This window comes from Pituophis catenifer, unplaced genomic scaffold (genome assembly GCF_029215685.1).
Source record: "Pituophis catenifer annectens isolate HBS135680 unplaced genomic scaffold, rPitCat1.0.hap2 SCAF_1, whole genome shotgun sequence".
NCBI classification, from domain to species: domain Eukaryota; kingdom Metazoa; phylum Chordata; class Lepidosauria; order Squamata; family Colubridae; genus Pituophis; species Pituophis catenifer.
The window spans coordinates 296209892-296228058 of record NW_027256881.1 but is presented as its reverse complement, the minus strand read 5'-3'; the positions used below and the strand labels follow the sequence as shown (position 1 = coordinate 296228058).

Here is an 18167-nt window from a genome sequence, read left to right as displayed (position 1 = left end):
CCCATTCTGCTGCACTGGATCAGTTACCTTGTGAAGATCTGTCTCCTCTCCAGCCTCTATGTTTCTTTGCTGCTCCAAGCGAGTGATGAGAGCAGAGGGAGAGCAGGATGAGCATACCCTGCTTGGCTTCTCTGACTCACCAAGGCTGCCTGCCACTTCTGCCTGCCACTTTTTGTGCACAGACTGGAAGCTTCTGGATGCCCTAATCTTGCAAGACTTCAGGCACCCATTCTCTGCAAGAAGTGGATAGGTGCCTGAAGTCTCAAGAGATCATGACTCACAGAAGCTTTCAGCCTCTGACCAAAAAGTGTTTATGTGCCTATGGGGTGCCATTTCAAAGAACAAAGGGAGCATGCGTCACTCTGGAGCTTTGTTTTCACCAGGAAAGGCCTTTCTTCAAGGCCTCTGTTGAAGAAAACGGAGCCCCCAGAGCAATGTGCGGTCCCTGCTGGCCTTCATTCTCAGTAGCAAAGGCTTTTTGCAAGATGGCAAATGGAGGGAAAGCTTCAATGTAACAGGCCTTCCCTCCATTTGCAAAGCCTTTTTCTGCAGATCTCATCCAGGTCTCCATTTGCAGAGAACAGAGGTCTAAAGTACCGTAAGATCACCAGAGATCAGTAGCCTGAGATCACGTGCTACTGATCTCACATGATCTTGCGGTACTTTAGACCTCCATTCTCTGCATACTCACTGAAGGCCTGAAGCGCCGAAACAGGCCAAGGAAGCCTGTTAGATCTTCACAAGGTGAGTATCCACAGGCCTAGTGCCTATGAAGCCCCAGCAAGAGGTGGGGATTGGCAGGGCGAATGTTGCAGAGCCTCTGCGGTCATTCGTAAGGACGAACAACTGCCATGAGCTGCAACATTCATAATTTGGAACTTGTTCATAAACACTAGGGAGCACTTATTGCATAACTTCGAACATTTGCTCTTAACTCTGGGATTACCTGCATTTAGGAGTAATACTATACATTACAATTTTCAATTTCTAACTTTTGTAGAAATATATACTATACTACAGGCCAAAAACTTGTACTTCTGGTATGAATTCAGAATTGCTATAAATTACTTCCAAATAATTTTTGTAAAGAGAATAACTATAAACTAAATAAATTGGAAATGCTACTCATGTTCTGGTAAGTATAATTAGATATGGAGTTTCAAAATATGCATCTATTTTCATATTTTTATTTCAGATAATCTGAAATTTTGGCAATAAGCTTCATAGAAAATTATTGCACTATTATACATACTAATGTCATGTGAATTGAATAAAACATAGAAATCCATCATACTTATTTGCTAGAGGAGTCACTCTTCTATAGCAGACTACTTACATATCTAATGTCTTCATCCTATAATACAAAATAGTTATCAAAAAACATATAGAGAATAAATATAATTTTAAATAATTAAGCAATTTTGATTTTACAGTCTAAAGATATTGTTTGCTAAGAGATTATTAATGATTCAGAGAAATCTATTTTCATAGTGCAGAAAAGAATAAGACTCTTCAACATGCACAGATAATATTAGTTAACAACAGAGTGGAGCCCTAAATACTTAGGATAAAAAAATTATCATACAACATGTGTGATCACTGTCCCAAGACAATTCTGTGATAATCTGGAATGTCTGACATGGTGGTCATGGACTCCTGGGCCACAGCCAAGGCTGAACCCAGGGATGGCAGGTTGAACTCTCCCAAGTTAATAATCATTAGTATAAATATTAATGTATTGAAATAATATAATGTATAATTTAATTATGTAGGTTTTACAATATAATGTTTTACAAAAATAGAATCTATTAGTTGCTGTCCAAACTAAGCAGAATAGGTAAATTGAAAACTGGAAGACTAATGAAAAACTGCAAAAGAACTATAGCCTTTTAGAGAAATGTAAATTTATGCAATAGTGATACAAGCATATAGCAGAGTGCTCTGATATTGTGAATATTCATTCATAAAATATTCATACTGACATTTGAATTTTATTTAATTACATTTTATTTATTTATTTAGTGCGTGGTTCAATATATTTACCACTTAACCCAGGAAATATTATATATGTTATCCATTGCTATGAATTTTTAAACTAAGGAATGACTAGAATCAGAATTATCCAGAGCAGTAGACTCTCACTGGCTGAAGAGGCAAAGAAAATCTTATTCAAAGGGACAAGGGAGTTTTTAGAGCAGAATGGGAGACGGCCCTCGGCCTGGGGAATCTCCAGCCATATACAGTTTGTAAACTCCCACTTCTAGAATATAGCAACCCAAGGGAAAGCTCTCCCCCCTGCCACACACACACACACACACACACACACACACACACACACACACACACACACTTTGATTTCCCTGAAGATACTGCTATGAAAGTATGGCCTGGAAGCAGGTGTTTCTTAATTTCTCTTACATGGAGCATGTTTCTCTATGAAAGCACAAGCAGAAAACAATGATCCATATAAAACATATAAAAAATAAGAAAAAGTCAAAGAAACAATCAGTCCACTGTAGAAGATTGTAGAAGATGGCAAGGAAGTGACAAGCAGCAGGGAGAAAGCAGAGCTGCTTTAATTCTTTCTTTACCTCTCTCTTTACACAAAAAAGAAAAAAATAGCCCAACCTACCAAAGACAGAACCGTAAAAGGCAGACAAGGAATCCAAATTAAAATAGGCAAGAAAATGGTAAGGGATCCAGGAAACTACAGACCAATTAGTTTGACATTAATACCTGGAGAGACCCTGGAAAAAATAATCAAGCAACAGAACTCCAAACACCTAGAAACAAACGAAGTTATAACCAGAAATCTGATTGATAAATGGCACTCATTATGTAATGCTACATCTATATGGAAAGAAATAAGCAGCGGAGTACTCCAAAGTTCTGTTTTAAGCCCAGTACTCTTCAATATCTTCATAAATGATTTACGTGAGGGGATAGAAGGGGAGCTCATCTAATTTGCAGACAACACCAAGTTGGCAGGAGTAGCCAACAAACACCCCAGAAGACAGGCTTAATATCCAGGGGGATCTTGACAAACTTGAACATTGGGCTCCATCTAACAAAATGAAATTCAACGTAGAGAAAAGTAAAGTTTTGCACCTAGGCAAGAAAAACCAAGTGTACAGGTACAGATTAGGTGAAACTTTGCTCAATAGCAGTAACTGCAAGATGGATCTTGGAAATCTAGTGGACAATCATTTAAATATTCTACAGCAAGGTGCTGCAGCTGCCAGTAAACCAATGTAATCCTAGGCTGCATTAAGAGGGATAGAATCAAGATCACATGAAGAATTAGTACTGCTTTATAAGGCCTTGGTAAGACCACATTTGGAATACTGCATTTAGTTTTGGTCAGATGTTGAGACTCTGGAAGGAGTGCAGAGGAGAGCATCAAAGATGATTAGGGGGCTGGAGGCGAAAACATATGAAGAACAGTTGCAGAAATTGGGTTTGGCCAGTCTAATGAAAAGAAGGACTAGGGGCGACGTGACAACAGTGTTCCAATATTTGAGGGTCTGCCATAAAGAAGAAGGTGTCAACCTATTTTCCAAAGCACCAGAAGGAAAGACAATAAGCAATGGATGGAAACTAATCAAGGAGAAAAGCAACCTGCAATTAAGGAGAAATTTCCAGACAGTGAGAACAATAAGAGACAGGAATGGGTTGCCTTCAGAAGTTGTGGGTGCTCCATCATTGGAGCCCTTTAAAAAGAAACTGGACAGTCATTGTCTGAAATGGTATAAGGTCTCCTACTTGAACAGGGGGTTGGATTAGAAGACCTCCAAGGTCCCTTCCAACTCTGTTATTCTGTCCCTGTCTCTTTCTGCTTGGAGAAAGGCATTTTACACTGGAAGCTCATTGTCTAAGATGAGGAGCTTCCCTCCCTTATAGACCTGCCTTCCAGTATCATCAGACATAGAGGTAAGAAATCATCCATCATCTAGCCCTGACCTGAATGTAATACTAATGAAAAAACAAAGAGTTTTAAAGCAAACCATATGGCCTTTCAATCTGTTCTGAAACAACAAATAGATGTTATACTATTATCCTTCATTGGGAAAAATAAACTGCCTCCTTTTGAATAATCTGTTAAGTGTAATTGTTCTCTTTATTCCATTTTATTCTGTGAGTATTTCAACTTTAAACATCATAGTCACATCAGCATCATCTCATGATTGGGAATAGTATATCAATTTCTGATAATTACTATATTGGTCAGGTTTTTCTTCTTTGAATATAACTACTAAATAATAGTATCTTTTAACAAATCAACTTTCCAATATGTACAATTACCAAAAAGGAAATCATATTTTAACTATGATTATTCTTACTTGATCACAATGCGGCAAATTAATTTTTAATATAGTTTCCTATTAAGAGTATATAATCAAACCACAGATAAAATCATATCATGAAACATACTTCTAATTTTAAAATTACAATACCTTTACTGTAGTTTTGGGAAACACAAGTTCTGAAAAGGAACCACGTCTTCCATTTGCACTAATATTCTACAATAAAAACAAAATTGATATTTTTACAATAATAAGATTTTTAAAAGCCTAGTATAGTTCTTATCTGAAAAATGGTTTTAGATTCTGATCCTGTAAACAATCTATATGAATTTTATGATGATCTTGGTTAATTACAATTATTTAAATCAGGAAAATTGGTGTTAATATTTATTATTAAAATTAACAAATATTGATGGACGAAATTAAAGCACATACTTTTTAATAACTTAGATGAAGTATTTCCAACAATTGGTTATCCAAGAGGAATTACTAGTCCACATCAACCTAACTATCCTTCAAAAAACAAAGGCTGTAAAAGATAGGACAATTTAGGACTTTTTTCTTTTTACTACCATAATAGTAGCCTTCCATAAATGAAGATGAGATTCATCCTTCTGGAATGAGTTATTTTTTTATAGTGGCATATCAAAAATAAATATATTAAAAATCCAAGACTCAATATGGATAGTTTGATTTGTAGCAGATAAAAGTTGGATATTGTCCCATGATTAGATATTATATTATATAAAATAGTTTATATGTGACAACACACAGGAAGAGTTTGAAATATGTGGTTGCCTAGCATCCTTATTACACTAAACTAAATCTACTTGTATCCTCAATTAGAACAACAGTGCAAACTTGCTAATGACAACGTCTTTGTTCATGGATGTTTGTGCCTACAGATGAACATTTTCTGTCCTCGTGTGTCCCACAAGATGCAAGCACACTAGAACAGGGCTGTCAAACTCCTGGCCCGCAGCCTGGATGCATCATGTGCTGGCTACACCCACACCCGGTTTAGCGGAGAGGAAAGAAGTCCCAATACATCATGTGACGCCGCCATGACACTCCTGCATGAGAAGCAGCAAAGCCTATAGGTTGCCTGACTTTGTTCAGGAGTTGAGAGATACCCTACTCATCACTAGGGGGAGCTATGCAACAGTGAATTGTTAAAGAGTAGGGTGGAATTAACCAGCTCAGACTGAACTAAAAAAAATATTTGCAAAGTAAACCCTGAAGGAATCATGAAGCCATCAAGGGCAGCTGGCCGAGTCACCAGATTTGATCACAAAAGCTAAAGCAGAGAGAAAAGGTCCTGAGGGAAAGCTTCTTCTCCTCTCAGACAGGTGTTTCTCTGTGCACTGCAGCAACCCATAGTTCAAAGGACTTATAACAGCTGTAGCTACAATAAAGCTCACGCAGAAACAAAACAATAGCATGAATTAAGTTATTCTTAACATCAGTAACTGGGTAGGTTACATTTGGCTCCAGTAAAAAAACTACATTATTTTTATAGGTTTACAGAATGTCAGCCCTCCCACATGTTCCTATTAAGACAAGTAATGTTGTGCCATAACCTTCACACATTATATAGTGTTGCTGATTGCCATTAATTGATACTATTATTTTGTAGCTCTTCCTATAACTACAATACATACAGAAAATAAATAGTCAAAATCATCTTCGCCTTCTGCTTTTTCTTTCTCTTGAAGATCAATGGAAAAATCTTCATAAATAACCCCATGAACCAAATTGCTCTGGAAAAAAATTAAGGAGAATGTGTTTTTCTATGATATAAAATACTATGTAGCTATAAACAGTAATCCAGGACTATAAAAACTAAACTTAAATTCAAGAAAACAATTGAATTGCCAATTTCAGCCATAATATACAAGCTTTCAATTTTGTTTAGGTGAGAGTGATGAGGGAAAGAAGGCTCAGTGGGTAAACCACCATTATATGTAGGGTAAGAAACCCTATTGAGAAAGTTTATTCATTTTTGGCTTAAGAATTTAGTTGTGGTTATATTAGCATCCCACATTCCATGGATTAAACAAACCTTCAAGGTTTTCTTTTTTCAAAACTATAAAAATTCTAGAACAAAAGCTGAAACAATGAATATTGTAGGCAATCTTACTTTGGCTTTATGCTTCACCATAAACAAGGAAACAAACACATAAATAAATAGAACTGGAAAATCTAGCTGTGTATACTTCTCAAGGAGATGTCACCGTTAATCTTTAAGTTATACAAATACTGAAAACCTAGAAAGTAAAATATTTAGGAGCATAGTACTCATAGAAAATATGTCTACGATTATGGCAAGATACATATAATTATTAAAAGGAAATTTTGTAATAAATTCTGTATTATTGCAGAACAATTTATCATTTTTTTGAATTAAAGTAAATATTTAATTGTTGTGTAATTTACATACTTAATATACAGTAGATCCTGATACAGAAAAGGCTATGCTTTCTCTGCATAGCTGCATATTTAGGAAAACACAAACCTGATGCTAAATTTCACGTGGTCTTCAAATATGTTCAGAAAGTTTACCTCATACTTGGAAAACAAGATTTCCTTCATAACAGAAAGAGGAGCAGAAAATTTATGGGGAGCTGGAGTCCAAAACATTTTAAGAGATCCAGGCTGAAGTTTCATCTTCAAAAAATAATTTGAAAACTAATTTAATATCATATATTATTAAGCATTCATTCTAAACACGTTGCTTAAATGAACAGCAGATATATTGTATGTTATGCACATTTTGCTGTCTTCAAATAATGCAGTGTGCTACTACAGACTGCTGGAGGGCATAAAAAAACTCTTCCATTCAAAGTATTGATATCACCTTCCCACAGGTAACTTTGAGTGTGAACTCAAGACTATCTATCCCTTTCAGGGAACTTTTAGAAGAGTGTTGTGTTCAAATGTTTCAAATGTATGATTAAGCTAAAGTAAACCCTTATATTTTTAAGACAATCCTCTTATTTTCAATTAACTTAATCCTAGAATACTGACAAAAAAGAAAGAATATAGAGGTCTACCTGGTGATAGACTCACATATTTTTACAAGCAACTTTGTATTTTCTTTTGCGAGATTTAAAGAAAACCAATCTCGGTTATTCTTCAGAAATGGGATTTCTTAAAAATATCTAAAAGCTTTCTTATGAATTACTACAAGTATGAATGAAGCCATACCTTTTTTCCTAATAATTTCAGCTGAGGCTTTTCGACATAGAACTCAGCTATTCTTTGCCACTCAGGCATACTTCTTGGTGACTTTGGAGGTAAAACTTGAATTCCATCTTCTTGACTGCTTTGGCATACCTCAGAAATGGAAAGTCCTTCATTATAAATCCTGAAATAAAATATATTTTGCAGAAGCTGTTGGGTTATTTATAATGCCCACCATACAACATTCATTCAGGATCCCTCTTCCCCAGCCAAATTAGAGCATGTACATTAGCGGATATAAGTAAAGATTTGTACAACTTTTCTTCTAAATGAGAGTTAATGAGTAACACTGAGAAATGAAACTTCTGTCAGTATAAGGCAAAACTTCAGCCATTGACCGAAGCTGTACTATATAGAATACACCAGCTATGTTATTAATTTATTCCTTTTGCATAACTCAATTTCAGGAATAAAATCAAGCAAACAATATCTTAGCTGGAGTTACCACAACTGTGATTTTAGAACAGTTTGACAAATATAAAGATGAGAGAGTCAACTATCACATAAATCTGAAGCTCCTATAGCTGTTAGATGCTTTAGATGAAAATATGCATAGTTGCATAATTCATTCCTACCTGCTAAGCAGCCCAGAATCAAATTCTAAACTCACAATTGGAGTTATATTAGATAATGCTAAAGCTTGAAGATATACGCATAATTCTACTTGGTGGGATTCAAGTAATTTAACAACTGGTTCTCTGCCCTAATGATTTCTTCCAATAACCAGTTGGCCAAACTGCTCAGAAAGTTAACAACCGGTTCTCCCGAAGTGGTGTGAACTGGCTGAATCCCACCACTGGTTCTACTTTAAATTGTTGAAGTTTACTAATTGCTTTTGCAAAGGAAGCAAATCCTTACTGTAGGACAAATACAGTCCTGGTGAAATAAACAACATCCAGTGGTTGCTTCACCACCATTTTCAGAAGTTTATGTTTATCTTTGTAGCAAGACACACTGACTGATTCATATAGGAATGCCTTTGAATATCATTCTAAGTCAAAAACCACATACAAGGCTTAATGAGATTAATAAAATGAGTTACTAGAGCTGGCAGCAGAAAGTACTGTATATAATCCTGTTTCTTCTTCTGGATGAAATAAAGGCACACTTATCAATAGATAAAACCTGGAGAGTTTGGTGCTGTCTTAAACAGCTTTACTAAATCCTTATGAATACATACAATTTGACCTACAGCTAGTTGAATGAATATAAGTATGAATATTGGATGTAGTATAAACTCAAGTGAAACACTTTGTTTTCATACAATAATTTCTTAACAGCCTTTGATACTTTCTACTGTGCCATGACTACATCATCAATTTTCTGTTTTATCGTGAACATTCACACAGTGCAATTTTATTTTTATTTTACATCTTTCTTATTGAACTATTATAATCTACTACTGTTTGTCTAATTGAAATGAGAGAATACGTAAATACAGAATTATATTAAAAAGGACAATCCCATGAATGAAATTAGAAATTGGAGGTATGAAAACCTCCAACTGATGGGTGATTATCAATATTGAATATTACCTCAGCAACTATTACCAAGTCTGTGCTGATTTTTCTTGTCTTCCTTCCCATCCTTCCCAATCCCCTTCCATATGTCAGCTGGCAACCCAGAGACCAGGAATTCCCTCATTTGTACACAGTATTTTTGACAGAGAAATATAAAAACTGTACACCAAAAGATATTTACAATGCTAAAGGCAAACTGTTAAGACAGATTCATTCACAGCTCCAGCTATCCATCTAGGACACAGAGTATTGAGATCAGCCCTTTGCGCTAAAAAATATGCACAATTTGTTCATTAGATGTTATAAACTCAAGCTCAGCTTATGGTAACAGCAGGGATAAATGGAGCCTCAATCTTTCTCTGACAATAGTGCATACTTCTTCCATCTACAGCACTGTAATCTCTTGTATTTGCCATCCATCTTGTCTATTGCCTTTCTCTTCTACTTCTCTTTAACTACACCAAATGTAATATTTATTTCCAGTTTATCATCTGCTTATGTCACATGGCCAAAGCATGCGAGTTTCTGCTTGTTGGTCATCACTTCAAGGGAACAGTTTTTGTTTGACTCAATATTGACTAGTTCTAACAATCGATGTTTTTCTTAATTCAAAGGTTTTTCTCTCACACTCTTTCACTCCACCTATTACCACTGGAAAGAAATATCCTTATTCTTCTTCAGCTTGTCCAGGTTTGTCCTTGTGTTCCTCCCCTCAAGAAAATAAAACAATTAACACCTTCATTTTTTCACCATTAACATCACTGAGTATGCTAGCTGACATTGCCTTTTATTAATATTTAACATTAACTCGGATTTTTTTTCATTTTTGTTTTCATAAAATACATCTTTTAAGTCTTCATTTCCAATTAATAAAGTGTTGTCTTCTGCATAGCTCATATTGATAATATTTTAGCCTATGTTTAGATTCTAGATAGCATCATTTTCAATTTTGCTGTTGTTATAATATTATTTGATACTGTAGGAATAAATCATATTGTGATATCCCTTTCCTTTACCCAGTTTCTCCAAATTCATTTCTTACATTCAAGCCATGAAAAGAGGGGCTTTGCAATGCACAGGAATTGATACAAATCACCACAGCACTCATACTTTTTTCTAGGCTTGTGTGGCTGCTTCATAAAATGTCTCAGCCTGCAAACAGAACTTCTCTGAGTCATTTTTTTCTCAGTGTAAAACGAAGATATAAGATACCTGCCATGTTCTCTAATGATTAAATAAATTATTCCAATTTTCTTTAACTAAGAAAGTGAAGTGAAAGTGAAGAGGTAAAGTGAACAAATTCTAAATAACAATGACATTTTCCTTACATTAGAAGCCAGCATACAGAATTGGACAAGATGTCTTTAAAATCTGTTTAAAACAGAAGAGAAAGCTGGAGTACAGCTGGACGAAGTTGAAGAAATCATCTAACTGAATGCAAGAAAAAACGCCTATTCAAGATGGCATCATGGAGATCAGTGTTCCATTAGCCTTGAATGAGATGATGGTGCACCCCCTCCTCAAGAGCTGCCAGTGGATCCAGCAATCCTGAACTGTTATGAAATGGGGTTGAGGGGTACCCCGGACCGTGAACCAGCTCATGAGTAAACACACTGAGACTGTTTGTGAGTAGGCAGGTAGCCACAGCAATCCTGGAAACACTCGTGACATGAACAAATGTTGCTCAGTCTCCATTAAGAACTTTGAGATGGTGGTTGAATAGCAGTTACAGAAGATCATAGAGGAAACAGATTATCTGGACTTGTTTCAGCCAGGGTACAATTTGAAGACAGCATTTATTGGGCTTGTCAATGACCTTTGCTAGAGTTACAATGGGATGATGTGTCTATCCTACAGCTCCTCATCTCTCAGCAGTTTTTGATACTGCCAATCACAGTATCTTGGACTGGCTGTGGGGTTTCAGGGTGTGGGACATCTTGTTACAGAGGTTCTTTCTCTAAAGTTGGTCCCAGTCAGTGTTGACAATGGGGAGGGGTCATACCACAGGAGCCAGTTGTGGACTTATGCTCTCATCCCTATTATTTAACACCTACATGGAACCACTGGGTGAGGTCATCCGTCTTGAAAAGTAGTATCTGAAACATGAAATGCAATATTATGCTGGCATGGAACCTGCAGACAACATTTTTACCTTTGGTATGTCCCTATGAACATAGAATAATAGAGGTGGAAGGGACCTCGAAAGTCTTCTAGTCCAACCAATGAAATGGTATCCTTTTCATTTAGAGAAAGTGTGTGATAAAATGAATAAAATTTAATTGCAGAATGTTGTACAACTATGCCCCTAAAGATTTGCAGTAAATGTTAGACAGATTCTATAATGCAAGGAGCAGTGACCTAAAAATTAATATATCAGACCAATGCAGTCATATGAGGACTGAATGCAAAATCAAAACGTGAAGCAAGAATGACTGGCTTGAGGACAAGGCAAAACCTGCAAAAGTCATGGTTGAATGGAGTTGATGATTCCCTCAAACTGAAAAGCAGTGTATGAAGACATATGAGGACATTTTATGAAGAAATGTGTGTACAGATAGTCCTCAACTTACAACCACAACTGAGTCCAACATTTGTGCTGCTAAGTAAGATATTTCTTAAGTGAATTTTGCCCCATTTTATAACCTTTCTTTTCACAGTTGTTAAGTGAATCACTGTAGTTGTTAAGTGAATCTGGCTTCCCCATTGACTTTGTCAGAAGGCCACAAAAGCTGATCACATGACCCAGGGACACTGCAACTGTCATAAATATGAACCAGTTTGCCAAATTTCTGAATTTTGATTACGTGAGCTTGGGAATGCTGCAAGATGAAAATCGGTCATAGGTCACTTTTTTCAGTGCCATTGTAACTTCAAACAGTCACTAAATGAACTGTTGTAAATCGAGGACTACCTGTACAGACATAGTGGAAAGGGGGATGTTTTGCAAGAATAGTAAAGTATCATAAAATATTATATAAAATAGATTTAGTTAGATTTGGTTTTTTTATTTAGCTTACATTTAATTTATTTTGCTCATTATTTCTCATCCCTTTCCTCTGCCTTATATAATATTTAACTTGATGACTTCCTTGGCATGCATATATTATTCTCACCTCATTTGGACATTACAATAGTGACCTCTACTGGTAATTCATTAGCTCTGTTACCAAAGAAAGGATGATAAAACCCCCTATTTCTGTAACTAAACAATAATAGCACAGCAAAATAGAATTCTTACACAAGATGGTTATACTCAGTTCAATTCAGAGTATGTCAGTAATCCCTAGTATTATTGTTTACTAATAACTGCAATTAGCATTTCCCCAGAAAAGAAGATTCAAAAGCCTATTCAGTGTTTCTCAACCTTAGCGGCCTGTGTGGACTTCAGCTCCCAGAATTCCCCAGCCAGCAAAGCTTTATACATTCCATGCATGCAATATCAGGCATATGATAATAAGTAAACTAACAAACTGCTCTGCTAGTAAGATGTTGAAAAACTATAGAATAATAGAGTTGGAAGGGGCCATTTACCTATAGAGTCTATCCCAGAGTAGAGCAGGACGCAAATGAAATGGCCATCTACTGCAGCCTCCATCTGAACATATTTGATGAAAAGAAGCTCGCCACTTCGCTGCATAATTGATTCCACTTTTACAAAGTTTTATTCTAACATTCAGTATGAATTGGCTTTCCTACAATTTATTCTACAGGTAGTCATCCCTTAATAACTGCCCATTTATAAATGTCTGATTTTTTAAAATTATTCTTTAACCCTTTCAAAAATAAGTCTCAGGGGCAGCTTGCTGTTGATCTGTGTTTCAAAACAAAAATCCTTCAGAACTTTAACAGATTTCTTGTGTATCAATAAAAAAGTTATTTTTTGTTTATTGCTTCTAAAAAAGTCCTTCGAAATCTTAGAAGAAATAAGAGATTTTCTTAGAAGAAAAAAATATCCAGATCAATTTCCTGGTTTAATATTTGTTCATCTCTCCTTAGAAAATGAGTCATCCATCAGTTCCATTTGTGTTACATTTAAGTCGCTTTGAATTTGATTTTATAGGCATTATTGCAGCTCATTCTTGTTTTACAATCACAATACAACATGTTCTACCAATTTAATCAAGCATTTGATCCACTCTGTCCCGAAACTTGGCTGAAAGGTATTCAAAAATTTACACTAGGGATTTCTGCTCCATTTTCTTTATTTTCTAGCTCTATCTTCCTATTCCACACCACTCAGACAGAACTGAAGAAGCTTCTTGAATAAGAAGTTTTCAAGAAAAAAAAACAAGAAAGTCCAGTTGCCTTTTGAAAAGCACCTTTAAGATTCTGGCTCTACTTTTCAGTCTTCAGAATCTCCTTATCATTAAAAAAAAAATGTGAACGCAATCTACATTTCCCCATGAGAAAAGATATTCCAAAAAATTCAAACCTATAATTTCAAATCCCTCTTCCCCCTTAATTTGTTTTTAACTTTCTAAAATCCTTATATTAAGCACTCTTTCACTGCATAGTCCAAAAAATAATATATTTTTAAAACTTTTGAAATTAAATATATATCATCTTTTATGGAGGCAGAAACTCACCCGATGAACAAGAAAACCTGGCCAGTTTGAAAAGTCTTAATCTCTCCAATATGAAAAAATCGAAAAAGTAATTAAGATATAAGCCTTTATAAGTGTGAACATGATGCATACCTACTCTCAGCCACCCTACTCATAAGCTGACCATAAAAAGAGAAGTTTCTACAGTCTACTCATGAGGAGTCACTGTTTGGAGTCACATGGATAACCTCAATGATCTCTCCTTTGTTCTGGAGTGATTATGCCTGCTTCAATCCAGCATCAAGAGATAATTTCCTTCGCAAAATCTATCCTGCTAGCCAACAAAAGTCAGCAAGATATCAGCTCACCATCAGGTTTACAGGAATGTCCTAAAACTGTTACATCCAATGATTTGAAAACTCGATTTCTGATGATGCCGTCTAAAATTGGATTTGCCTTTTTTACATACACATCTATTTAAAAAAATGAGTCAATTCAGTGCTGACTCATTTATTCAGTTTGTAATCAACTACTCTTTTTCACAAATACCCAGCCAGATATCTTACGTTGTATCTCTACACTTAATCTTTTGCTTCTTACAATTTTTGTACTATTGTACTTTGTACTCCACTGTGTTAAATTTCATTCTGTTCCTTTCAGTCCATTTCTATAATTTTAAAGATTTATTTGGATTTTATTTTGATTTAATTCTGTGTAAACCTTTCAAGTATCTATTTGAAAATCTTCACCTCATGACACAATTAAATATTAATGGAAGAATATGTAATATTGCCTACAGCAAATAATTACCTGGCTACACTACCAATTTGTGTGGTTGTGGTAATGAAGTGTGGGCAGCAATCTACCATAATAGAAAAGCCTGACCTTGAGAAGTGATTTAAAAATCTGTCCTTTCTTTTCATAGATTAAATTTGGGATTCCCAATTATTTCTTTCTGCCTATGTATACATTTCTAAAAAGCTGAAATACAGGAAGCCATTCAAATCTTCAAAGAGAGGATGATATCATAGATTGAATAAAGAAAATAAATTAATGTTTAAACCTGATGAGAAAGGTGTTCCTGGTCAAATAGCAGAACAAAATTCACTAGATGTCTAGACAGTATTTTTGGAGAATAAAAAGATATAAACCTGATAAATATATTCTTTCCTAATTTAGTTCAGTTGTATAATGCCACTTGGTCTATCTTGCCACCACCCCAGTCTCTGCTCTGTAAGTAACACATTAGATTCTCAGGAATTTCTCAGGAATACTAAAGTATTTGGGGGGCAGGGCAGGGCAGGGCAGGGGAAAAGGAAAGGAAAGGCAGTAACAATGATGTGCATTGTAACATCATGATCCAAAACCTGTGATCTAACTACATGCACCTGATATAAAGATGGATGTACAAAACTCAGGAGTTTGAATCATGACTCAATGCATATTTTCTCACATTTCCCCCCAACATTGTAGTTGTAATGGACATTTTTGAGTCTGCTGCAAGCAAAAGAAGAAAGTGCAACTTGTGGTCTTGTTTAACACTTACAAACGTACTACAAATCCACCCAGCATGTCAATTCCAAAATATACTTTGATTCCCTTAAAGAAAAGCAGGCAAATATGACAATATTAAGACTAGCATAAATTAGTTTTAGTCACCATCCTACTGTTTGCAAAATGGCCATAAACAATGATAGACTTCAGCAGTATACATATCAATGGATTACTGCCTGTATTGTATATAAATACAGATCAGTGGTGAAATCTAAAAATTTTCACCACCGGTTCTGTGGGCATGGCTTGGTGGGCGTGGCTTGGTGGTCATGTGACCGGGTGGCCATGGCCAAAATGACGCCACTCACGTCACTCTTTCTTTCTTCTCTCTCTCTCTCCCTTCCTCTTTCTTTCTTCCTCTTTCTTTCTCTTTCTTTATTTCTCTCTCTCTCTCTCTCTGTCTTGTCTCTGTCTGTCTCTGTCTCTGTCTCTGTCTCTCTCTCACACTCACACACACACACACATACACTGGCCTGAGCAGCGGCTGCTGCAGGAGAAGGAAAAAAGTGCTCCAGGAGGGCAGGCGACCCGGCCCGGAAGTCGCGCATACCTCATCATGGGCAGGAGGCAGGCAGTGGGGAAGGCAAGTGGGCGGCAGTCGCCCAAAGGCCATGTGGAAGCCGAGCACACCAGATCCAAAGGTGAGCGAGCCTCGCCATGTTCCCCCGAGGCAGCTCTTCTGCCAAGCGCAGTGAGTCTCCCTTCCCCACCGCCAGTGTCAGCCTTACATCTGCCCACCCTCCTGGGGCTGCCCATGCACACCCCAGCAGAGCAGCAGTCTCGGCTCCAGCTGCTGCTGCAGGAGAAGGAAGAAAGTGCTCCAGGGCAGGCTGCCCAGCCCGGAAGTGGTGCGTCCCCCATCATGGGATGGATGCAGGCAGCGGGATCCAAGATAGAGGATAAGGCAAGCAGGCAGAGTCGTCCAAAGGCCCCGCAGAAGCCGAGCATTCCAGGCCCAAAAGGTGAGAGAGCCTCGCCATGTCCCTCTGAGGAGGTAAGCGCAGTGGGTCTCCCTCCTGTGCCCTGCCCCTGCCATCAGCATCAGCCTTACCTTCTAGATCCTCCACTGGTGTATTTAGCATGCCCATCATCCCAATGGAGCCACCATGTTGGTAAGGGTGACAGCAGGTGGCCGTTAGTGGAGATGCAGCTGCTGCTCCGGGGCTGAGAGGGGCAGTGCTGCTGCGGCGGTGCTCCAGGAGGGCAAGCTGATATCCTGGATGGTGTTGCACATGCAATGCCCTCCAGAAGCACCGTTGCCACTGTTCGCTTTTATTTCACGGCAGGAGAAGGAAGAAAGCGAATGGCAGTGGCACAATGGTGCTCCAGGAGGGCAGGTGGACATCTGCAGCCAGGCGTGGAGGGAGGGAGGCCCCTTCCAAGCACAGCGCATGAAGGTGGCGGGCAAGGAAGTCCCGGCACGCCTGTTGCTGGGGAGGCACAGCTTGGCCACGGCGGCCTCAGCGGGGGCTACATCGGCCTCTCTGCCTGCGCCATGTCCTGCTCCACCCGGCTGCACAACTACAAGTACGGCCACCTGGTCTTCGCCAAGATGAAGGGCTACCTGTACTGGCCTGCCCAGGTAAGCGCTGCCTCCCAGGCCAAAGGGAAAGCGCCGCGGGCTCCGCAGTGGCACGGCTGGGACTGGCCATCTCCCCGGGCAGGGGGCCTGCCACCTGCCACCTGGCCAGCTACCGGCAGCTTCCACGCATCTCTCTTTGCTTCCTCACTGGCGGGAAGTGCCGCCGCAGCCGAGCCACCCGGGATGGGGTGGGTGGGCCGGAAGTACTGAGCGAGCCGGAAGTGCCCAGCGAGCCGGAAGCACCGAGAGCGAGCTGGAAGCGGTGAGCGGGCAGCTGGGCAACCATGCCGGGGGGGGGAGGCACCAGGGATTATTGCTACCGGTTTGGCGAACCAATGGCAATAATCTCTACCGGTTCGCCCAAACCAGTAGCATTTCACACCTGATATAGATGTGTAAAAGTATTAAAAACTCCAACTCCAAACTCATGACATCGTTTGCACAGAAACTACCACAAAACTATCCCAGTCAGAGCTGTAACAAAAGTCTGAATTGCTGAATTATTTACATAATACAACACTCATTTCTTCTGTGTGTCATACGTTACTAAGACTGTTCATTCATTTGCTCCCAAAAATGAAAGGCAAAAGATTGTGACAAAATCAGAGAAAAAAATTACTGTATTTTTTCTCATATTTTAGAAACTCTTAAGATACAAACTCTTTTTAATGGAAGTTGGAAATCTTGGATTCCAGTTGATCCAGGTAGTGACAATATTATTTTGCTCTTTGTTGTGGATACCCATGAGTCCACCTTGATTTAAAATAATTCAGAATTGCTGGAAAATTAACAAAAATGTTGACTTCACACTGAACATACTAATTTCTCATGGGCAAGGAAGGCTTGCCCATGAGAAAGCAGCTCTGCCACCATTTAGAAAGGTTTCTTGCATTGGTACCCTTTATGCCTGGGAATAAAGTAGCACCCCTGAAAGCCAGATGCTACAGATCAGCAATTTACATCAATAGGCAGATTATTGCAGATTAAAGGAGCAGTGATGGCCCATCCATTTTTCCCAAAAGCCATTAAATTTCTGCCATTTAAAAAAAAATTGGGAATTACATTTTAAGCTGTAGAGAGAGGGAGAGGGAAAGGGAAGAGGGAGAGGAGGAGAGAGAAGAAGAGAGGGGCTAGATACTAACGCATTATAAGACGCCCTGAGTCTCCGGAGAAGGACGGCATATAAATCTAATTAAAAAAAAATACTATAAATAGATAAATTGGGAAAAGGAATAGAGTTTCATCAGAAACTGAAATCCTCAAAACATCTTTTCCAAAAGTCTGGGCTAGCAATCCTGTAAAGACCCTAATCAAATGATGAATGATGAAATGCAATGATTATTGTTCCAAATTTCCAAAGGCACCTCAAGTGGTGAAACTGGAAAGGAAACAATTCCATTGCATCCTGAAGAGATTATTT

General features: G+C 38.0%; 1 protein-coding gene across 1 annotated transcript in view; it reads right to left on the bottom strand.

Moving 5' to 3' along the window:
* Positions 1 to 18167, bottom strand: part of TTC6 (tetratricopeptide repeat domain 6) — an 87561-nt gene that overhangs the window by 45789 nt on the left and 23605 nt on the right. Inside the window, exons 8-12 of the mRNA XM_070935916.1 lie at positions 7512 to 7671; positions 6867 to 6971; positions 5966 to 6064; positions 4455 to 4520; positions 1337 to 1354 (exon numbers count right to left, since the gene is read on the bottom strand). Coding sequence (XP_070792017.1) covers positions 1337 to 1354; positions 4455 to 4520; positions 5966 to 6064; positions 6867 to 6971; positions 7512 to 7671 — 448 coding nt within the window. The remainder of the gene's footprint in view (positions 1 to 1336; positions 1355 to 4454; positions 4521 to 5965; positions 6065 to 6866; positions 6972 to 7511; positions 7672 to 18167) is intronic.